Below are 24,390 nucleotides of genomic sequence, written 5' to 3'. Positions count from 1 at the left end.
AATCTTGATGAATGAATGTCTAGGTTTGGACTTGAAATTCATTCGATCCACCATAACTTCACAATTCTCTACTAATCTCTTTTGCTCATACCTAATTCACTAATGTATTCTACCCTAGCTTCCGCATGGTCGTAGATTCTAAACTACTTGCTCGATACCCAATCCCATTGACATACTCACACAAGTAATCAACATTAATGGTCAAGAATCAGTGAGACTTAACCAAGATTATTCTATCCCTGGATATAATCCCAATTAAGTACTTGATTCATGTTCGGGTTTCAACAAGGCTCACCAAAGCGCAAGTCAATTCTTAAATTCATTTATAAGATGACCAATCAAATAAAAGCATTAAGTACGAAAACAAATAAAGAATTCAAGATCAAGTATTGAATTGATAGAATTAAAGCGAAACAAGGTTCATCCTTTCCTCTCCTAGGTGGAAGGAATTGCACTATTAAAAATAATACAACGAAACATAGAGTGTCTAAGGGAATAATAGAGGCATCTAGTAGGTGAAAGTTTAAAATATAATTCTAAGAACTGTTCGAGACATCTACCCTTTACAATGAATGCCTAGCCTCCTGTTTATAGAATTGTAGTTTGGTTTAATTAAGGATATAATCACAAGAAATTACAAATAAATAATATCTCTAATTAATTCAAGTAATTATCTTCTTCTTCAGCTGATTTATCCTTGAAAAATATCTTGCTCTCAATTTTCCTACCTTTTTATCTTCAACTTTTGCAATTTCTATTTTCAGAACTTTTTGCCGATTTTTGGACCTTTGGAGCTATGGCCAGAATGACTTGTTTTTGCTGAAAAACTATCAAAAATTCATTAAAAATTACTAAAACATAAAATTCTACCCGAGACAAAGTAAAAACTGAATTTAAAGCTAATTTGATTTAAAACAAGGCCTAAAGTTAACTAAAATGTCAACTAAATGTCACAAATTGCATATGAAAATTCAATAAATTTGATGTTTATCAATCAACGTCGATGATGTTGTGTTTGATGAAACATCTAGCACTTCTTCAGCGTGAACTCGAGCCTCAAAACCAATCCCCTCAAACTCCTTCGAGCAACCTTCTACTGAATCCATTATTGCTAGAATACACACGTACTTGAATTACGAAAAGTAGAAGACAATACTCGACTAAGAGCAAGACAAATTCACAAGGGTGAAAGGTCAATGACTTTCTTCACCCTTTTATAGGAATTGGGCCCATAATGGACCCTGAACCAAAACAAATCTCCATCGTTTGATCAATTATAATCAATAGGCACAAGTGAAGGGTGTTTCAGTTAGCAAGAAGGAATTTGAAAAGACATTGTGTCAAAGCTCGTTCTCCTCAACCAATTGCCACACCTAGGGAAATATAAGCGTTCCAAAATCCGAATACCCCCTCGTCCCTCATCTACAAATCCCTCTTCGTCTTAAAAGACCAAAAAGGCTTGGGGGCTTGTATACTAGATAAGTATTCGACCAAGGTAAACAACACCCATTTGGTCCTCTGATAGCCAAAAATGTTCCATAAGGTATTTGGTCAAAGGAAGCCAAATACCTACCCAAACCTCTTCTCCCGCTAAAAAGGTTAGTTAATAGGTGATTAAGAAAAATCAAAGGCTTAAGCCACCTAACCTTACTTAAAGGAAACTTACCTAGATGGTAATCTGACTACAAAGACCCACAAACCAAGACCCAAAAAGGTTTGTATAAATAGAGTAAGAACCCTAGGTAAAAATCATTATTCATTGTATACATATGATACCCTTTTTTACTGCTCAAAGTAATGCAATCCTACCCCCTAAGGGCATTGAATAGAAGACTCTAAGAAGATTGGGCCAAAGAGGCAAGAGAAGGCCCCAGGGTTCTCATGAGCCTTAGGGTAGATTTTGGGCCTATGGGCTAAGTATGAGTCCACTTATCTTTTTTCATATTAGATTAGGATTTCATTATTTTTGGGCCTTGTATTTAGGGCTCCAAAATGTAGGTAGGGTACCCTAGAAATTTAGGATTTTTTAGCCCTTGTATTTTAGGACACCTAGACTAGTTTTTGTATTAGGGGTAGTTTTGTAATTTCACATGCATTAAGTGAATATTTGATGTGTGTGTTGGAAAATAAATTTAATTGAATTGGGAGAAGCCCAATTCAATTAAATTTTAGAGGGGGAGGTGAGCATTTGTTTGCTACACCCTATTGTCACATCATATAGTCACACTTTGTGCATGTCCTTCATGCTTTACATGCCTCATGACACTTAAGCACACTTAGTGGAGAATCTTGGACTTGATCTTGGATTAGTGGGTTGAACCATAGCTAAAATTGACTAATCATAATTAGTGAAATTTTGGCTCCACAAATTCAATTTCAAATTCAAGTGAAATTTGAATAAAAATTCAAATTTCCCTCCAATTTTGTGTGACACTTAGGCTATAAATAGAGATCATGTATGTGCATTTTTTCAACTTTGATCATTTGAAAATTACACTTCAAATTTCAGATCTCATTTGAGGCACAAAATTTCGTGCTCCTTCTCTCCCTCTCCCTCCACTCATCTTCTCCTACCTTCAAGCTCTTATCCATGGCTTCCTATGGTGGTGAGCTTCTTCTTGACTCATCTTCTCCTTGAAGTGACGTCTTCAATCATCTTTCTTCCTTCTCCATTCCGCTACCATTCATCTTTAAGAAGAAAAAGATTCCATTGATAAAGAAGATCAAAGGCCTACAAGCCACAAAGTCAAGGCCTAACTTGAGTTTTGAAGTATTTTTTACAGGTATCCTCTTTCGATCAAATAACATATCAAATTATAAGGACAAGTAGTAGTAAAGACCTTATTGGCAGAAGAAGAGTCCAAGTCACAATTTAGCATGAACAATTGGTATAAAAATTATTAATTATTAATATTATAAGAATTTGTATAGCCTTCTTTTAACAAGTATTACCTTAAGATATTTATATTAAATGATTTTAATAAATCTTACTATAGTCTCTTATTATTAAAAATGAATATTAAATTTTTTATCCTTTGATTATTCTTTTTAAAATATCAATTAACATTTATTTATATATATAAGTTACTATGGCCATTATAAAAATTTGATATTCTTTATTGGATAATTTTAGTTAATTAAAGAATACATGTTGAGTTTGTTTGATAAGGTATTTCGGTTAGCTTCTCATTTTTTATTAGCTAAAAAACTTGTTTGATAGTTTGGTAAACAAGTTTTTTAGTAGGTTCTAGCATTTTTTTAAATGCTAAATCGAGTAACATATTTTAAAATGCTAGCTTCTAGTTTCTAGCTTTTATGTTTTCTTTCTATTTTATCCTTAATATTTTTATCAAATTTTCTAATTTCCCTTTTTAAATAAGTTATGGTTTTATTGTTTTTCTTTCACTCTATACTTTTCAACTACTTCAATAGCTAGTTTTAGTGAACACTTAGCTTTTCAGATTCCAGCTATCAGTTTATAGCTAGTTTATTATAAATTTTTATAATTCAGAAAAAGTTAATAACTCTTAACTAATGATACATATAAAATAATGTTTATAAAATTAATTAAACAAAGTAACTTTCTTAGTGATTTATTATCTTATCTTTGAATAAAGTGTTATAAGTTTAACTCCTATCAAGACTCTTTTATTTTTTTAACAAATGTGCCTAAGCAAAGGACACAAAAACACACAAATATGCTAAATAAAAAAATAAAAATATAAAAGAATAGAAGAACAACTAAAAACTCCTAATATTTAAAAAATAGTAAAAGAGTTTGAAGAGAAAATAGAAAAAAAATTGTGAAACAAATCACATAGCCTTTTGGAGTAGGAAAAAAATATAAAGTTTCATTATCTTAAGAAGAAGAATTTAATGAGAAGGATATCTCAACAAAAGTAAGACGAATACAAATAAATCAACAATACTTAGAATATTATATAAAAAAATTCAAGATCATTTAGATAAAAGATTAATTAGATCGTCTAAGTCTCCTTCGAGTTGTTATCTTAGAATAATACTTTCTCCATTTTAAAAATTTGATAAGTTACTATGGCCATTATAAAAATTTGATATTCTTTATTGGATAATTTTAGTTAATTAAAGAATACATGTTGAGTTTGTTTGATAAGGTATTTCGGTTAGCTTCTAATTTTTTTTATTAGCTAAAAAACTTGTTTGACAGTTTGGTAAACAAGTTTTTTAGTAGGTTCTAGCATTTTTTTAAATGTTAAATCGAGTAACATATTTTAAAACGCTAGCTTCTAGTTTCTAGCTTTTATGTTTTCTTTCCATTTTATGCTTAATATTTTTATCAAATTTCCTAATTGCCCTTTTTAAATAAGTTATGGTTTTATTGTTTTTCTTTCATTCTATACTTTTCAACTACTTCAACAACTAGTTTAACTGAATACTTAACTTTTCAAATTCCAGTTATCAATTTCTAGCTAGCTATTTTAATTTTTATAATTCAGAAAAAGTTAATAACTCTTGACTAATGATACATATAAAATAATGTTTATAAAATTAATTAAATAAAGTGACTTCTTAGTGATTTATTATCTTATCTTTGAATAAAGTGTTATAAGTTTAACTCCTATCAAGACTCTTTTATTTTTTAACAAATGTGCCTAAGCAAAGGACACAAAAACACACAAATATGCTAAATAAAAAAAATACAAATATAAAAGAATAGAAGAACAACTAAAAACTCCTAAATAAGTTATGGTTTTATTGTTTTTCTTTCATTCTATACTTTTCAACTACTTCAATAGTTAGTTTAACTGAATACTTAACTTTTCAAATTCCAGTTATCAATTTCTAGCTAGCTATTTTAATTTTTATAATTCAGAAAAAGTTAATAACTCTTGACTAATGATACATATAAAATAATGTTTATAAAATTAATTAAATAAAGTGACTTTGTTAGTGATTTATTATCTTATCTTTGAATAAAGTGTTATAAGTTTAACTCCTATCAAGACTCTTTTATTTTTTAACAAATGTGCCTAAGCAAAGGACACAAAAACACACAAATATGCTAAATAAAAAAAATACAAATATAAAAGAATAGAAGAACAACTAAAAACTCCTAATATTTTAAAAATAGTAAAAGAGTTTGAAGAGAAAATAGAAAAAAAATTGTGAAACAAATCACATAGCCTTTTGGAGTAGGAAAAAAAATATAAAATTTCATTATCTTAAGAAGAAGAATAATTTAATGAGAAGAATATCTCAACAAAAGTAAGACGAATACAAATGAATCCATAATACTTAGAATATTATATAAAAAAAATTCAAGATTATTTAGATAAAAGATTAATTAGATCGTATAAGTCTCCTTCGAGTTGTTATCTTAGAATAATATTTTTTCCATTTTAAAATAATAGTAATCTTAGATTGTTTTATATAGAAAAAAATAATAAATATATAAAAAATAATAATTTAATAAAATTAACCTTATATCATTATTATTAATATTTCATTAAATAAATTAAAATAAAAATTATTTTGAAATAATTTTTTTATAATAATTATAATAGAAGGAAGAAAATAATACATTAATGAGTCATTATCTTTAATGCTGGGCCAAAATAAAATAGGTGTAAAACTATCATTTTTTTAATCTATTTATTAACTTTTTTTAAATAACCTATTACGATATATAGTACATACAATCCGACCTTAAAAAACGTGCATGTGTGGGTCATTAACTGTTACGTGTCCATTTCATAGTACACCGTCGTTTGTCGTTAAGGGATTCTCCAAAACACTGCCCTCTCTCTCTAGTCTCTCCACTGACACACTGCGTTTTCCCCTTTCATCCCACACTCTTCTAATGCTACTACCATCACCTTAATTAATTTGTTTCTGTCTTGTTCTTCAGTCCATGGCTGTGTTCCTTAGCACCATCATCCCGATTTCCGTGTTTATGATTCAGAGTTAGAGAGAGTTTCAACTTTCAACAATTTGCCGTTGACATTTTTGATTTTGGTGTTTGATAATGGACGAACCAGGTGACGAAGAAGAGTTCAGGAGGTGCACCCGAAGTGCGTCAGGGGGGTGGAGGTGCAAGGAGAGGGCTATGCGAGGAAGAAGCTTCTGTGAGAGGCATTTTCTGTACCAGCAGCAGAGAAATAGGAGTGCGAAGAAGAAACGTGCTTCTGGGGGTGTTGGTGTGCCCCAGAAAAGAGGAATGAAACAAAGAAAAAAACCTGAAGGTGATTTGGAAAATGGGGTTGTGGGTGCTGGAGTTGTTGGCGCCGATGGTGATGGCGCCGATGGTGATCACACTGGTGGTCCCCATGTTGTTGAGGAATTTGCTGGGCTTTTTGGTGAAGGGCATGATGGTGGGGTGAATCTTGGCTTGGGTTGTGAAAGTTTTGACCTTTGGGGTGAAGTAGAGGGTCAGCATGTTCATATGGGTGGCTTTGGGGGAGGATGTGGGAAACTGGGTCAGGTTGAAGGGCAGGTTCTAGGTCAGCCATGGAGCAATGCAAATGCTGGTGGTGGGGTTTTTGATGCTGTTCTGGGAGGTCATGCAAGTGGAGCTGGTGTGGGTGTTTGTGAAAATGATTTTCTGGACCTTTCTTCTGGAGGTCTAGAAGCTGATTTTGATAGTCTTTATGATCAGGGTTTTCAAGCTCTACTTTGTCAAGGTGGGGGCTGTGAGGAAGATGTGGGTTTCATTGGCTCTGATTGGGCCATTCCCAACTTTGCAGCTCTCGGTGGTAGCACAGGGTTTCAGGGGTTGAGTGGTGAAAATGCATACCAGTTTAGAGGTGAAGAAGTTGCTGGGTGTGTGGGAAATCCAGGAGGGTATGGTAAAGTTGAAGATGACAGTTTTGGTGGCATAGACGTGCCGGGGTCAAATAGCAGGCACCATGGGGATAATGCATCAGATAGCAAGATGCTTGTTCTTGGTGTTGAAGAGGGAATGGAACGATTGTTAGATGGAGGACTTGCCAGCAGTGAAGAGGCAAAAGGTGTAGCCTTCAGGCCAGTGGCTAGGAGGGGTAGGCCTAAAGGTTCCAAGAATAAGGATAAACAGTTTCACACCACCTTGAACAGACAGAGTGTTGGTGAAAATGTTAAAGGAGGAACAAATGGGATCAGTAGTGTCACAGTTTCAGGGTCTGTCTTTAAAGCTGTTGATGAAGGTGCAGTCCTGGGTGAGATTGCGAGGCCAAAGAAGCGTGGTCGACAAAACGGTTTAAATACAGTGAATAATGTCACAATTTTAGAGTCTGAAAGATCTGTATTTTCTGTTGAGGAAGATAAGGCAGGTGATGAAGGTGTGGGTCTGGGTGAGATTGTGAAACCAAAGAAGCTTGGTCGACGAAAGGGTTCAAATAGGATAAGTAATGTCACAGTTTTAGAGTCTGAAAGATCATTGTTTTCTGGTGAGGAAGATAAAGCTGAGGATGAAGTTGCAGGCCTGGGTGAGATTGTGAGGCCAAAGAAGCGTGATCGACCAAAGGGTTCAAATAGGATGAGTATTATCACAGTTTTAAAGTCTGAAAGGCCATTGCTTTCTGTTGAGGAAGGTAGTGCCGATGATGAAGGTGCAGGCCTAGGTGAGATTGTGAGGCCAAAGAAGCGTGGTCGACCAAAGGGTTCCAGGAATAAAAAGAATATTTTGCATGTAAGTAATAATGTTGTTGTCATGTTTGCAGGACCCAAGAAGCTTGGTCGACCAGAAGGTTCAGAAGGAAGAAAGAAGAGTGTAGTGTTGGTTGGTAATAAGGTTGTTGGTGAGATTGCAGGACCTAATAAGTGCGGCAAGACGAAGGGTTCAAAAAATAAAATAAAGAATGTTGTTGAGGTTGGTAATGAAGTTGCTGGTGCTGGTGAGATTGCAGGACCTAAGAAACATGGTCGACCAAGAGGTTCCACAAAGATAAAGAAGAATGCTTTGGAGGTTAATAATGAAGTTTCTGGTGCTGGTGAGATCACAGGATTTAAGAAACGTGGTCGACCAAAAGGTTCAACAAAGAAACGGTATACTGTTGTGTACGCTTCTAGTAATGAAGTGGCATGTGAGGTTGCAAGACAAGATCTGGAAAACAAAATGCTGAGCAATCTGTGTCAAAAAGTTTCTGATGAACTTGTAAGCATAAATAATAAATATGGTCCAGCAATGAGTACAAGAAGTAACTCGAGGAGTTTTGTATTTGAGGGTCAGAAGTTTCCAGGGATGTCTAATGATATTAATTTAGAAGGTGATGGTGGAAGCACAAGTGTTTGGTCAAGTGGTTTGGAAAAAGAAAAAGGGAGGTCTCCTAAACCAGTCAAAGAAATTGAAAACAGTAAGATTACTTGGCCAATTGTTAAGCGTGGTCGCCCAAAGGGCTCAAGGAACAAGAAGATAAAACTAATAGGTCAGGTCAGGACAAAGCATGGACGACCAAAGGGATATAAAAGTAAGGCTGAAGAAGCTGGAAACAATTTTGACAAGGGAGGGAAAAAGCGTGGCAGGCCAAAGGGTTCTCATAGAAAGGAAAAGGAGTCTGCTTACCATTTTGATTCACTGATTGAGAGGCATGGTCTTGTAGCTGAGAAAGAAGGAGGAACTTCTGCTGAATCTGCCTCCAAAAATGATACTGGTCAAGAGAAAAAAATTTATAGCTGTCAAAGAAGTTCTAGAATTACAAGACAAGCTATTAAGCAAAGCCAATCAAGGGGTCTAAAAGAGAAGACACCAGCTGCTGTTACTATAGCAGATGAGAATGAGCCAAATGGTGTTACTGACAGATCCATGACAAATGCTAGAGGACAATCCTTACAAAAACATAAAAGCACTCGTTTCAGCAAAGTTTTGAGTAGGATTATGCCACAGAATGATTTACAGGAGGAATGCATTACACTGCTAGAAGATCAAGTACATGAGGTAAAGAAGTCACATTTTCTTCTTGAATGCTCAGAGAATCCCAGAAATGAAAATACAAAAAGAACAGGATTGACTTGTGCAACCAGCAATGATCAGAGAAGATCTAGTGAAAGACTGAAAGCTTTGCTAATTGATGGCAAGAATTTTCAGGGTGTTGGAAGGGAAGAAACTGTATACCATGGATTGGAATCTTCAGCTTTGATGGTGAGTTACCAATTAAAGTTACATTATTGTATATTTAACTTGATATCTGCAATGTTAATTGAAACCTGCATGATGACAGTCATGACATATTTCTGTTAAGAGATTTTGTTAGTTCCATAGATACACTCATTGTTTCTTTGTGACTTTATATTTCTATTTGTTAATTTCACTATTTTCTCGAAAATCCAAATTTGAATTTATTTGTACTAATTTCTGTTTGTAGTGTGATAACGGAAAGAAAAAGGAGGCAAGGACTTTAAGGTGCCACCAGTGTTGGCAAAAAAGTAGGAGTGGTATTGTCATTTGCACCGAGTGCAAGAGAAAACGATATTGTTATGAGTGCATTACAAAATGGTAAAGTCGAACTATTTCTTTCCAGGGTTCTACTTTCCAATGAATTACCTTAAGGTTAATTATCATTTTTGTCATATCCAATGAAAATGGTTTGTAAAAGAGAATTAACTTTATTAACAGTTAGTAAAAGTATAGCTTTACCAACATCAGTTAGTATTTTACATTTCTAATTAAGTTGCTGATTTCAGACTAGTTCTGTTGTTTTGGTGATATTTGAATTTGAAAATTGTAGGTATCCAGATAAAACTAGAGAGGAGATAGAGGTTTCTTGTCCCTTTTGTCTTGGTAATTGCAACTGTCGATTGTGCTTGAAGGAGGAGGATATATCTGTGTTGGTTTGTGCTTTCTTTCTCTTGCATACTGTTATTCTTTCTGTTACATATGTGATTATGTATTGCCTTCTGCACTTAGTGTGAAATAAATTATTAATCCACAGACTGGGACTGGTGAAGCAGATACAGATGTCAAATTACAAAAGTTGTTTTACTTGCTTGACAAAGTTCTGCCTTTACTCCAAAGTATCCAATTGGAGCAGATATCGGAATTGAAAGTAGAAGCTAGGATGCAAGGTACTCTGATCTGATTTGATTTAGTTATAAATTTTTTTAGTGTTGCATCAAGTTAGTGTACTGATGATTTCAAATGTACAACAATGTGGCATTCTTTCAGGTTCACAACTGCTGGAAGAGGAAGTTGTGCATTCACTAATTGATGATGATGACCGTGTTTATTGGTACTACATCATGAACCCTTATGGTTGAAAGGCAAATTCCCTTTATTCTGAATTTTATTTCTGATGTGTATAATCTAAAGACTAGGAAATGTGTGTTTGCTTTTGTATTAACAAGTAAAATTTGAACCTATCTTGGCCACCTCCCACAAAGTAAATTGTTTATTCTGTTTCTTAGCTTGGGACTTGGATGACAAGTTGAATTCAGCACACCAGGTGTTCAAATGGAGATTTTGTTTCCAGAATCTTTTATCTGTGTGACTGTTCTCTGTCTTCAGGACATATGCTTTTGAAGTTCTTCTGATGCTTGGATGTGCATTGATGTTGTAGCCCTTTTTATTCCTTTTCCTTTTCTGTTTGTACACTGTTTGCTAAAGCTTATTGGAGTATAGTTTTAGTCCTATGTATCTCTTATTTTCTCAATTTCTGTACAACAGTAGTTCAGTTAGGTGTTCTATTCTGGTTTTGTATCTTAGCAGTTAGCTGTCATCTCTAACTCACTCAATGGTAGTTAGAGCTGAGCTGCTCTGTTTCATTGTCCATAAATACCCTATGTAAAAACTACTTGTATAGGTTGAATTCATTTTCTCAATAATACAATTTCTCTCTTCGAATTCTCTCTCAACTATATTAAAGCTAATTTTCATTTTCATAATGAGTAAGATAATTATGAAGTAGCAGTGCTTACCATATTCTTTATTTGGGCATTGGCGTCTGAAATTTGACTTATATTACTATGGATAGGTTCACTTCTTAATTAGTTTTGGCTTTAACTCCAGTTACATCTATCTCACTTTACAAGTTGTTGGGACAAGTTGTTTGCAAAATTTGACTGATCTTGTTTATTTTCCATAATCTAGGATATCTAATCATTTACTTTGACAAATTCATTGACTTGCTTATTTCACAGTGACAACTGCAATACATCAATTGTCAATTTCCACAGAAGTTGTCCCAATCCTAATTGTCAGTATGATCTCTGTCTCACTTGTTGCATGGAACTAAGAAATGAACTTCATTGTGAAGAAATTCCTGCTAGTGGAAATGAAAGAACAGATGATACACCACCTGTTACTGCTTGGAGAGCAGAGCTAAATGGTGGGATTCCTTGCCCTCCAAAAGCTAGGGGGGGTTGCGGTACTACTATTCTTTCTCTGAGGCGTCTTTTTGAAGCTAATTGGGTTCACAAATTGATTAAGAACGTGGAGGAACTTACTGTCAAATATCAACCACCTAATATTGATCTATCTCTAGGATGTTCAATGTGCCATAGTTTTGAGGAAGATGCAGTACAGAATTCTGTAAGGAAGGCAGCTTCGAGAGAGACCAGTCATGGTAACTTTTTGTACTGCCCAGATGCTATCAAAATGGAAGACACAGAATTTGAGCATTTTCAAAGACACTGGATAAGAGGTGAACCTGTTATAGTTAGGAATGTTTTTGAAAAGGGTAGCGGCCTAAGCTGGCATCCAATGGTGATGTGGAGGGCTTTCAGGGGAGCAAAGAAGATATTAAAAGATGAGGCAGCTACTTTTAAAGCCATTGACTGCTTAGATTGGTGTGAGGTGCTGTTTGGTTTTTGACATAGCGTTTTCCACTACTTTGTTATTTATTATTTTTATTATGCATTGGATATCTTGCATCCCATATACTGACCGGGTGTTACCTTGAGCAAATCAATCATGGAAATACAAAATTAGATTCATCATGGTGTGAGGTGCTGTTTGGTTTTTGACATAGCGTTTTCCACTACTTTGTTATTTATTATTTTCATTATGCATTGGATATCTTGCATCCCATATACTGACCGGGTGTTACCTTGAGCAAATCAATCATGGAAATACAAAATTAGATTCATCATAATTATGTCAATTTGTTATTAACCAAATAGTATGATATAATAAATATCAATTTTTACTTGGCTTGATTGATGTACACATATATTCTGTTTTAGGTAAAATGTATTAGTCATAGGAGTCTGGTACTATACACATAATTTTACTCATGTAAAGAGTCTTGGCCCCATTGTGCCCGAGAAACAACAATTCAACCATACACATGCTTATCTCACATTTGTTTGTCTTTACTTCACCCATGCTTTTCCTCTACCCTAGTAATCCTCACCATAGTTCGTACTCTATTTTTTTTACATGTTTCGACAAAGGAAGTCATACATATGTAGTCATAAAAAGTCATAGTCCTATGAAGTCATCCAGTAGACTCCTGGCAAATTGGTCATCAAACAATTAACTGACCTATTTTTCATTTTTTGATAGGAAATTGCTATTGTAGTTTTGAACTAACAAATATTGTGTTTTTATGGTGTTCTAGGTTGAAATTAACATCTTTCAGTTCTTCAAAGGCTACTTGGAAGGTCGTAGGTACAGGAATGGATGGCCAGAGATGCTAAAGCTAAAGGATTGGCCTCCATCAAATTCTTTTGAAGAGTGTTTGCCAAGACATGGTGCTGAGTTTATAGCTATGCTACCTTTTAGTGACTATACCCATCCCAAATCTGGCGTTTTAAATCTTGCCACAAAGCTTCCCGCTGTTTTGAAGCCAGATTTGGGCCCCAAAACATACATTGCTTATGGATCTTTGGAAGAACTAAGTAGAGGTGATTCTGTGACAAAACTACATTGTGACATTTCAGATGCGGTAAGTTGTAAAATTTGGTATGTTATAAAATTAGAGATGTATATCTGCTTGAGTTTTTGGATATGTTGCTCACTACATGCTCGCAGTAGAACATGTAAGAAAGGAATTTACTGTGTTGTGTGTTTTTCACCACACACAATGCCTTTATTTATAATCAGAATTGATACATAAATAGGGAAACCTAATAATGACTAATAATAAGGGTAATCCCTAATTTCAGCCATGCAATCAAACATATTAAATACATATATTTCAGAGAACAATGGAGATGGAAAGTAAAAGGATTGAGAGAATTGAGAAAGGAAAAGAGAAAGAGAAAGAGAGGTTAGAGATTGAGAAACTGATATTATTGAACCCAAGTCACATATATTTCAGAGAACAATGGAGATGGAAAGTAAAAGGATTGAGAGAATTGAGAAAGGAAAAGAGAAAGAGAAAGAGAGTTTAGAGATTGGGAAACTGATATTATTGAACCCAAGTCACAACTCAGATTATGTAGAATTATAGATGATCTGACAACTAACAACCTAACTGTCAACTAGCTTAGTGCGAAAATAGGTTTTAATTTCAGCCATGCAATCAAACATATTAAATACATATATTTCAGAGAACAATGGAGATGGAAAGTAAAAGGATTGAGAGAATTGAGAAAGGAAAAGAGAAAGAGAAAGAGAGGTTAGAGATTGGGAAACTGATATTATTGAACCCAAGTCACATATATTTCAGAGAACAATGGAGATGGAAAGTAAAAGGATTGAGAGAATTGAGAAAGGAAAAGAGAAAGAGAAAGAGAGTTTAGAGATTGGGAAACTGATATTATTGAACCCAAGTCACAACTCAGATTATGTAGAATTATAGATGATCTGACAACTAACAACCTAACTGTCAACTAGCTTAGTGCGAAAATAGGTTTTAATTTCAGCCATGCAATCAAACATATTAAATACATATATTTCAGAGAACAATGGAGATGGAAAGTAAAAGGATTGAGAGAATTGAGAAAGGAAAAGAGAAAGAGAAAGAGAGGTTAGAGATTGGGAAACTGATATTATTGAACCCAAGTCACAACTCAGATTATGTAGAATTATAGATGATCTGACAACTAACAACCTAACTGTCAACTAGCTTAGTGCGAAAATAGGTTTTATTTTCCCTTGAATATGTGAATGGTACATGGGAGGTATATATAGAATGCACAGGGCAGAAATAAGTGCAGTAATCTAGCCTAGAAATCAGGCAAAGTGATCTCCCTATAAATGCAAATTCTAGATATGGTAAAGACAGAAATGACAGCATCTTCTGGAAATAGAGCCCTTGGCCTGGTGTACCTTTAAGGTATTGGAGGATTCTATTCACATTTCTCATGTCATTTTCAGTTGGGTTTGACATAGAACGACTAGTCATGCTTACAGAAAAGCCAATGTCTGGCCTAGTATGAGTTAGATAGATTAGTTTTCCAACTAGACTTTGATATCTATCTTTGTCAGCTGCTACACTCTCCTCTTCACTCCTTTTGACTGGTTCTATGGTAGCATTGGCTGCTTTGCATCCAAGCATCCCCGTTTCTTGAAGTAAATCTAGAGTGTACTTTCTTTGAGAAACAAAAATACCATTCTTTATCCGAGCAATTTCCATCCCTAGAAAATACTTGAGCTGGCCTAGATCCTTGACTTCAAATTCCTCGGCTAGAAGATTCTTCAGATGATTTATTTGATCATAATCGTCTCCTAGAATTATGATATCATCTACATAAACAATAAACAAAGCTATCTTTCCATCCAGAGAATGCTTAACAAACATAGTATGGTTTGTTTGGCATTGAGCAAAACCATCTTGCTTGACAACTATTGTTAGCCTGTCAAACCACGCCCTTGGAGATTGTTTGAGGCCTTATAGAGATTTACGAAGCTTGCACACCATGTTTGAGGTGCTGGGTGATTCAAGTCCTGGAGGTATTTGCATCAATGGCGATTTTTCCAGAATCACCATCTACAAGCCTTAGCACTTTTACAAGTGGAGTCACACACTTTAGGCAATATGTGATTGATTTCCAAAATCTAGCATCGCTCAACACTAGGCTTGTCACTTGCTTAGCCTCACTTTTACTAGCATGTGGACTAGTAGCCCATTCCTCCGATGCAAACATAGATCTAATTGCATTCTGTTGTTGCTGAATGCAATTCAATGTAAGGTAATAAGTTGCAAACCTTGTCAAAGCCAGCCTTGCCAATTCCCTCCCCTTTGAATACTTTCTATTCAAATTAAGCGCCCATGTATGCCTATATTTGTAAGTAGTGCTTTTCTTTGCATTGTCAATGGTATTATAGAGTACAGGAAGCTCTCCAATGTCCTCAAGGATTAGATCAATGCAATGAGCTGCACAAGGGGACCTAAACAAATTGTTAGGAAGTTCCACATTGCCTGCCTCAATTCTCGGGGAGCAACTTATATATCTGTTGGGCAATTACAAGTAGTGCCAATTGGTTTTAAGCTGAAATCTAACATGGCAGCTTATATATTCTAGTAGGCCCGCTTGTTTTGGCATGCATCTATGGAGGGGTGGGGCTGGGTGTGTTAGAAAGTCCCATATTGCTTGTCTCAATTCTCGAGGTGCAGCTTATATATCTGTTGGTTAACTTCAATTAGTGCCAATTGGTTTTAAGCTTAAAGCTAACAGGTTATCTTCTCCAATAACTTCTTCCCGGCTGCTACAAGATTTGAAGCCCCATCCGTCACAACTTGGACAACATTCTTCTCCCCAATTCCTTCAACAATGCTGTCCAACAACTGAAACAGTTGTGGGCCGTCCTTTATCACATCACTAGTACCAATAGACTTTAAAAGAGCGATCCCATTTTTCCCAATCGGTCTTATATTTCTCTAGACTTTCTTGGATGTTTTCTACCACTTTCTTCCAAAGACTCCCTCACCTCATGATAAGGAGGCTTCTAGCCCCTACTATATTCTCCAACACTCCAACATTTGCACAAAAAGAGAACTCCTTACAGAATTAAATGGTAAAGCATTTCCATGTACGCACTTGCAAATATCTTGAATCACAACATCCCTATCTTCGCAAGTTTGATTACTTGTCTTTAGTATGACAACTTTAGATGTCCCCTCTTTTTCTTTTGCTACTTCAAAACAATCAACACTTTCATGTTTCTTTTTTCTTTACTCTTCAATAGCTTGACAAATATCTCCTTAACATCATGTGGAATCTTTGAAAAAGGAACCACATTTTGATTTGTTCCAGCAAAATGATGCTTCATTCTTGCAATTCCACCACAACATGAGAACAGAACTTACATTGCACTTGAAGTCTATTAGGGGGGACTTATCACAGTACTGCCATGTAATATCAACTGCCCTATTTTTTTCTTGACCCATTCTTCAAAAACTGCAAACAACACAAAAACAGAGGAGAGGAGACAATCCAACAGCATAAAAAAGGGATCACCACAGCAACACAGAAGCATGAACAAGGGTGAAGGGACCAGCATTACTGAAACAGGGAGTTTGCATGAACAATGAACCAGCAGCGAGAAGAGATGAACGAAGTGTCACTCTCTTTTTGCAACGCATGATGAGAGGAGAGGAGAGGAGAGAAACGGTGGAGGAAGGAGACGAGACAAACAAAAATGATAGAACTCAGAGAAGCAAACATGCTTCATACGTGTCTCAATTTTCGCAAAAAAAAAATAAAGTCATTTTTTTAGGGTGACTGACCCGTTTCCGTGACCGACCCTCTGTTTCAGAATCTCCAATTCAAACAGAAATCATGATTCCAGCGATTCTAGTGCGATTCCCATGATTCAGGCTCCGATACAGATACAAGAACCATAGGAACTGGAAATGGAATAAAAGGTATGATCCATGAATATTGATGTGTATATTCCATACAATAAACAAAAAAAATTCTGATTCTAATGAATTTTGTTTCTTATTTGTCGGCTTCTATTTTATCTTTTTCGTAAAGAAGGGGTTCGGTTAATAAAAAGTAAACATAGAATTAATTAAAATAGAATGATCTATTATTAATTATTCTGAATCTTTGTACAATATTTTTTTTTAAATATTATAAAGTATAAACTTAAAACGGACAAATAACGAAATTCATAATGAAAAATAAACTTCTTTGAATTCATATGACGATTCAATGTCAGATTTGCATTGTTGGGCCTCCGATTCGTATGTATCATGATACCTGCGATACTTACTACGATGACATCGAGAATGTCTATTCCTTGGGTATTCTACTGCACATAAAGGCTACAAATGTCTCTCTTCAGATGGAAAATTATTCATTTCCAGAGATGTAGTGGTCAATGAATTATTCACCCACTGTGGCGCTCCTGATAGCTATATATTAATTGCAATCAGTTAGCTGTTTGTAAGACAGTCACAACTGTATCAGTGGCAGTTGTAACTTTCAGTTAAGCACTAGTTAGGCTCTCGAGTTTTTGTATCATAAATATTTGATATAAGCAGAAGCTCTTCACCTTTTGTACATTTGTCTCATTTTCAAGATATTGAAAAATTCTCCAAAATTCTCTCTCTTCTCTTACCTCAACAATAGTTAGTGTAAGTTGCATGTAAAATAATGAAGTTAAATTCAGAATAAATTAAAAAGTGACTTGTTCAAAGTCACACATTCCACCTACTAGTTTTCTCCTTTCTCGTGATTTGCTTTGTTTGCTAATTTCACTCATGGAATCATGCTGTGCATTGATCAGGTCAATATTTTGATACACACAGCTGAAGTAAAGACACCACCATGGCAGCCAAGAATCATAAAAAAAATTCAGAAAAAGTATGAAGTGGAAGATATGCATGAGCTCTATGGCAAGGACAGTAAGGCAATTGGTTCTTGTAGAAGAAAACGTCAAAAGTGTCATGTAGGTATTACCAGGAATCCTAAAACCCCTGAAAAGGCAGACACTTCTGGGAGAGACTCTACCTTGCCCGGAAGTCAATTAAAAGAGAAACTTAATGAACAACAAAGTAGACTCCTAAATATGGGGGAGTCAAGATCAGATAAGGAAGCTTGTATTCAAGGACTTTCAGAATCTGCCAAAAGTAAATTAAGTTTAAATGTTGGTGAGCAGGAAGTTCTCAATTTGAATTCAAGGCTTCAGGATTTTGATCTCAATAATCATGATTCCAGTTGCATAATTCTGGAGAAAGATAGTAAGTTGATGCACTATAAAGTTAATAATGTCAAACAGTGGTGCTCATCATCAGGTGAAGGAATTTCTTTACCAGAACATATGCAGTTTAAGACATGCACAAATGATGATTATGAAAAAGGAAGAATTTCTGCTATGCACCTAATGAAAGATAAGTTTTGCTCTATCTATGACCAATCTGATACACGTTCTGTATTTGATGATTTGAACCTCCCCACTCCACAAGCCAGGGTAAATCAGGAACATCAGAAAAATTACATTGAACAATCCAGGTTCAAAAGCAGGTGCATACATTTTGAGGAGTTACCCTACTACTCTGGGAAGAATGTTTCTGATTTACTCTTCCCGCAGGAGCAGTTTTCTCAACACTATTTTTCTGTTTGTGGGAATGGGGTTGACAACACTGTTTTGCAAGATGTGACAGATACAGGTGGTGACTTCCCTCTTGATGAATCATATGGACAAGATCCTGATAATGATATTGGAGGATATCCAAACACCAGTGAAAGCCATCTGCCTTGTACTTCAACAGAAGATACTAAATTTGTCAATGGATTGAATTCTTTAGACACACCATGTTCAGACATCAATGTTGAAAAAATAGAGTCTGTTAAAAATGACACATCAAGCAACAATTTCTGTCAAAATGATGATCATTTGGAGACTCAATATGGGAGTGCTGTGTGGGACATATTCCGGAGGCAGGATGTACCCAAGCTAACAGAGTACCTAAAGAAACACCACAGAGAGTTTCGCCACATAAATAATCTTCCAGTAAACTCTGTATGGTTACTGAATTGATTTGCTTTACTTTTCTGAATCAGTTGGATTATTTTTATTAGTTTTGAGTAATTTTTTTTTCCTGAATTGATATGTTTTACTTTTCTTTTGCCTCAGGTGATTCATCCCATTCATGATCAGATCCTTTATTTAAATGAGAAGCATAAAAAGCAATTAAAGCAGGAGTTTGGTATGAAATTGTGCTTTAACTAATGATTTGTTTTATGTGGATTTTGTAGCCATCAATTTTTGTCTACCAGGTGTTGAACCTTGGACATTTGAGCAACACCTTGGGGATGCTGTTTTCGTACCTGCTGGATGCCCACATCAAGTGAGAAATAGAAAGGTAATTAAACTCCTGGTTTTTATTAAAATCAAAGAAGTTAAACTAGTTTACATATCTTATACCTGTTCATGATGTGAAAGAGGGGAAAGTCAGAGAGAAGAGAAATAACATAGGCTATACAGAATTATTTAAACTAATTAAATTAATCAAGAAAATATTGATACATTAATAAACATGTTGCATTCATTTATTTAAGAAACTACTGATCCGTGATGAATTAATTTGTCTTACTGAACATACAGATGTCTGCATAATCATTCATCATCTCCCAGCTTGATTCATTGGATAGTAGCGTATTGAGTAGATTGAGTTGGGAACTTTTATTATCTTGAAGTTACTCTGCTGGAAGTTTTGCAAAAAATCATAGGTCATATGGCTATAATGCTATTGGTGGCATATAGAAAGCAAGAAACAGTGCTTACTATAAACATTCAACATGAAAATCAAAATCTTGAAAGCTTACCTTCCCTGCCCCTCCTCCTTTCTTTTCCACAAACTTCTTTTTCCCTTTTTCTTTATATCATTGTTGTACCAGAACATTTATCATTTGGACTTTTTTGTGTTATATCAACTTTGACAGAGTTATTTTCTTTGGCAGTCTTGCATCAAAGTGGCTCTGGACTTCGTTTCACCTGAGAATGTTCAAGAATGCATTCGATTGACAGAAGAATTTCGGTTACTTCCCAAAGGCCATAGATCCAAGGAAGATAAATTGGAGGTACATGTTTCCATGATTCTAAAACACAATATAATTTATAACCTCATAATTTGAAGTTGTTAGTATGATTTTGTTTTGGAACATAAATGGTCAATTGTATTTGCTGATCATGTGTCTCAAATTTCATAGTTGATATGGTAGCTTTAATGGCTGTAGAATAATATTATGGATTTCGTGCTTTGCATCGCACAGCTAGGATCCAAGAGCATATTATTATAATTTCCTTCAGCAAATATACTGGCGAACATTCTAGCTCATGATTTGCATCTTATGTTAATGTTGGCTTCATCATGTAAAATACTTTACTATTCTTAATCTTTATATGGAAGTTAATTGATGGTAGTGCGGATGCATTATATCTGCACCTGTAACACTACTTGTGTCTGGAGTTCCTTACACAAGACATTCTTTGTTCTTAGATAAAGAAGATGGCACTATATGCTGCGGATGTTGCAATAACCGAAGCCACTAAACTGATGAGAGGAAATGAGTAATTTACTCTTAATCTTTTCTCCTCTGCTTCGATTACTCTTAATATTGTTAGCTTTATTTCTTTCTGATGACTTGACCTTATCTCCACATTTTTTTGTGGAGTGTTGTTCGGACTTAATGTGTGTGTGTGTATATATATATATATATTCTGGCGGGGTAAAAATACTGGTTTGACTACTGTTAAACTGTAAATGTCTAAATATTTGCTGTAAATATAGTTATTAGGATACTCAACGTCTCAACCTAAAATCTCTATTTTTGAACAGACAACCTAAACCTCTTAAATCAGGGGATTTATTTAGAGAGCTAATTAGGTAATTGTTCAATTTATTAAGATTGGTTTATTTCCTTTTTCATCTCCCAGTATCATTTTATAAAACTTGAAATAAAGATTGTTGAATAATTGATTACATTGCTGAAGTGCTTGCTCTCACTCAGCAACTCGTGAGAGAAAGATGTTGGTCATATAACTCTGTGTGTTTGCTCTCTCACTCAGCAGATGTATTCTTTTTAAGCTAGATGACTGTTGGGAGTACACCGTCACCATGGTACAATAGTGGACTCTCACCAACTGATAATGGTTCACATACTTTGTTGGGGTTGCCAACATCACAACTTGGTGTCACAACCCCCGGGACGATTATATCATGCAGAATAAGTACGACGATCATAAAGGTCGACGGGGGACAATAGGTCCCTAGTGGGGGACGGTTTTTGTTATTCCCTCAACTTGGCTTTGATACCATCTTAGTGTGTGGATTTGAGCCTAACTCGACCCCAAAAGTTAGCTCATAGGGTAAGGGTTGCCTCCTACTTATATACTCTATCTTGGCCTTATTTTAGGCTAATATGGGACTTGGATTTTTTTCATTATTCCCCACGAGGACTGTAACACCCCTGATTGTTGACATCATGTGACACTTCATTCAACTTCCTTGTTGTTCGAACCCTCCATCGATCAAAATCTTTTGTAGGTAGTCTTTTTCGAGATCTCGACAATCTGTTCTATCTACTTTTTGGATCAATGACTGTCCTCACAAACCAACATGGAACTTTTCAGCATGCTTTGCCTTCACTTACACGCTTTCTAGAAAACTTCCCAGAAGGTCACCCATCTCGTAACTACTCCAAGTTAAGCATGCTCAATTGTGGAGCTCTTAAGTGATAGGCTACGGAAGAGTAGATGCATCTTGTTGGTATAGGTAATATCAATTAATTCCTTTAATTCATCGTCAACTGTACATTTCCATACCTACACAATCTCTGGATCTCTCTCATTTTGGTGTGATATGGTCGGGGTATTACAAGGACTCAAATCCATGTTCCCACAAACATCTAAAAAAATCAATTTCATGCACAAGCAAAGTCCAACCCAGAGGCAACGAAACATTCCTTAGGATCACAAGTAAGCAATATAGTTAACATGCATAATATCCAAAGTCATAAATAAAGATCAACAATCATTACATTGATGGGTATCCCTTTTAAGGTGGAATCCACATAAGCTCATAGATACCAAACATTCTCAAAAAGCAATTATTTCTACAGAAATTCAATTATTCCTACAAGCTTAAATTTCATGCCTCAAAATTCTAAAATTATCATTTGAACTTATAATTCCCTCAAAATTGACGGAGACACTCAACAATAGACATATTTTATCATAAAAATTTACCATACAAAAATTTAAAATTCGCTCATTTTATATTTTAATTTAATTAAAAATTAGTTATGTCAATATACAAAAAGCTAGTTTCCATAAACTACTTAACGTGAAATCTTGAGGTTCTCCCACCTAATGGAGGGGTTGAGAACTCCTCTTGTGGAGAAGTCCTAACAATTGGTGCTTCCGTTTTAAAGACTAGTCCATTAGGTGGGAGAACCTCAAGGCTTAAGTACCACATCAAGTAATTTATTCTACTCAATGTGGGACTCATTCCCCTTTAAGGGCTAATGTCCACAACAGCCTTCACTCTATCGACACTGATCCAGTAGTAGCCCTTTTCCCTTGAATGGCTTCACTCAACTATCAGTATTCGGTTTGCACCTTAATCGAGCCTATAGGTAGCCCTTTCCTTGAGTTCGGCTCTCAAGGAGAGCACCAAAAGACTAATCCATTAGGTGGGAGAATCCTATTCCAACTATTGCAGAGAAGTAGCCATCTGCAACTTTAATTTTTTTGTTTCCTGCACAAGGGCCATAAGAAGAAAATAACTTTGAACAATCAGTGGCACTTGAATCAACAAACCAAAGAGGTTTTGAGTTTTTTTTATTATTCTACAAAGGGCAACAAATGAGTGATTACCTTTTTGGGCAAAAGAGCAAGAAGATTAATCGTCATTTTGGAAAAAACAAGTTTATACAGGCACTCTAATTGTTTCTTTGTGAAAGGAGTTGTCTTAGTTGTAGATGCTGACTCTTGGGTATCTTCAAAGGTGGTTTGGAAGGCATTTCCTTCTCTATTAGATTTCATCTGGATCTTGATTCATGTAGCATAATCTCCAATTTGAAAGTGGGGTCATATTTTCACTTGCAGTTGTTGAACATAATGAACAAGCACAAGTCATTGCCAATTTCACCATTGGAGAAAGCAAGGTTCAGAGTCGAAGCTCTGATACCATATTTAGAAGGTGGACTTAAGCCTAATTCAACCTTACAAGATGATTGCTCCCCACTTATATATCTTGACATTACCTTTAACCAATGTGATACTTCAGCATGCCCCCTCACGGTGGGCTCGGGGTGATCACAATCAAGGTGACTTTCCAACATTGCTCCTCACGCCCAAGGCTACCCGCCTAGAGCGTGATAAACATGGGTGACCCACCAATAGATTTGGATATGCTCTTATGTCATATTAGAATTCAGAAGGAAGTAATTTATTTCTCTAATGATGTTTGAATGATACATCTACTGATTTATAGACAGAATTAATCCCAAAGAGAAAACCAAATCTGCTATAATCAGGAAAAATCAGGAAGCAATAATAGCCTATGATCTATGGTCTGATCAAAATTCAGATTTTATTCAAATCTGATTCTGAAAAGATTTATTACAAAACCAAATCAATGCATAAATTAGGAAATAATTGACACATAATTAAGGACATACTTGCAACATATCCAAGCAGCAAATGAAAGAAGAGAGAACAAATCAACAAATTCAGTTTTATCATTCTAGTTTCTTCACAGCTACATTTTCATTAATGAAAAGTTGAGATACATAATTGAACACTGTTGACTTTTCCAATGGTGTATTTATTATATGAATTATTATTAACATTATGTTGGTTTTGGGTGACCTTGCAGTATGTCAGATGAAGCCAAGGAAGTCCCCCAGCAACACATTTTTACTAAATGACTCTCAACGAAAGGCTTCTAGTTTATTTACTCTTGATTTACAAAGAGCATAGCTTGTATTCTGTTCTGTTTTGCACTGTATCCTTGGCAACTCCATGGAAGTTTGAAATGAATGTTGGTTGTTGCACTAGCACTACACACCAGCGAGATATAGATTAATGCTAAGTACTTGTAACAACAATGGAAAATACTAGGTAGTCGCTATAATATTGGCATAATAAATTGACATGCATTTTGACTTTCATGAATGAGTGCATCATATCATTTTTATCTCATCAATAACTACCCTTACATTTTGCTGAATTTAATTAAATTTCTTTTTCCCGACTATGGTTATAGTTACTTTTTGGACGATGTCAGTTAGATTTTTTCGATCGACTTTGGTTAGAGTTATTTTTTTTCCAAAAAACCTAGCTGGCATTAGCCAAAGCATTGTTGCAGGCAACAATTGATCGAAAAACCCTAGTAGATGTCAGTTGAAAAATAGTCTCGGTCGATGTTAACCAAAATAATTTTAGTTGATGTCAGTAAAAAAAAAATATGGCCAATGTCTGCAAAAATAGTCATCGGTTGACATCGACAAAAAAATAGTCTCAATAGATGTCAACCAAAAAATCCTAGTTGATGTCAACAAAAAAAATTAGTCGACGTCAGCCAAAAAGTAACCATG

General features: G+C 35.1%; 1 protein-coding gene across 2 annotated transcripts; it reads left to right on the top strand.

Annotated features, from left to right (window-relative positions):
- Nucleotides 1-5,710: 5,710 nt before the first annotated feature.
- On the top strand, nucleotides 5,711-23,964 carry LOC114384813. 2 transcript variants are annotated; one of them, XR_003660779.1, is made up of 14 exons: nucleotides 5,711-9,094; nucleotides 9,318-9,448; nucleotides 9,681-9,783; nucleotides 9,885-10,017; nucleotides 10,118-10,181; nucleotides 11,089-11,743; nucleotides 12,510-12,836; nucleotides 17,573-18,808; nucleotides 18,923-18,995; nucleotides 19,066-19,151; nucleotides 19,750-19,869; nucleotides 20,289-20,359; nucleotides 22,898-23,118; nucleotides 23,670-23,964. XR_003660779.1 is itself a non-coding variant. In XM_028344610.1 (13 exons), the coding sequence occupies exons 1-13, from the start codon at nucleotides 6,005-6,007 to the stop codon at nucleotides 23,719-23,721; spliced, it is 6,141 nt and encodes a 2,046-aa protein (XP_028200411.1). In that variant the 5' UTR covers nucleotides 5,711-6,004; the 3' UTR covers nucleotides 23,722-23,964. The 2 variants fall into 2 exon arrangements, 1 of the variants encoding a protein (XP_028200411.1); XM_028344610.1 differs by lacking the exon at nucleotides 22,898-23,118.
- The last annotated feature ends 426 nt before the right edge of the window (nucleotides 23,965-24,390 follow it).

This window comes from Glycine soja, chromosome 14 (genome assembly GCF_004193775.1).
Source record: "Glycine soja cultivar W05 chromosome 14, ASM419377v2, whole genome shotgun sequence".
Taxonomy (NCBI): Eukaryota; Viridiplantae; Streptophyta; class Magnoliopsida; order Fabales; family Fabaceae; genus Glycine; species Glycine soja.
This window is presented reverse-complemented; position numbering and strand designations above follow the sequence as displayed.

What these genes read in the sequence shown, in the direction of transcription:
- LOC114384813 (XM_028344610.1), top strand. Translation starts at nt 6,005, where the DNA reads ATGGACGAACCAGGTGACGAAGAAGAGTTCAGGAGGTGCACCCGAAGT. An exon ending in ATAATCTTCCAGTAAACTCT is followed by an intron (nt 18,809 to 18,922) that starts GTATGGTTACTG and finishes CTTTTGCCTCAG; the next exon opens with GTGATTCATCCCATTCATGA. An exon ending in ATCAAGTGAGAAATAGAAAG is followed by an intron (nt 19,152 to 19,749) that starts GTAATTAAACTC and finishes TTTCTTTGGCAG; the next exon opens with TCTTGCATCAAAGTGGCTCT.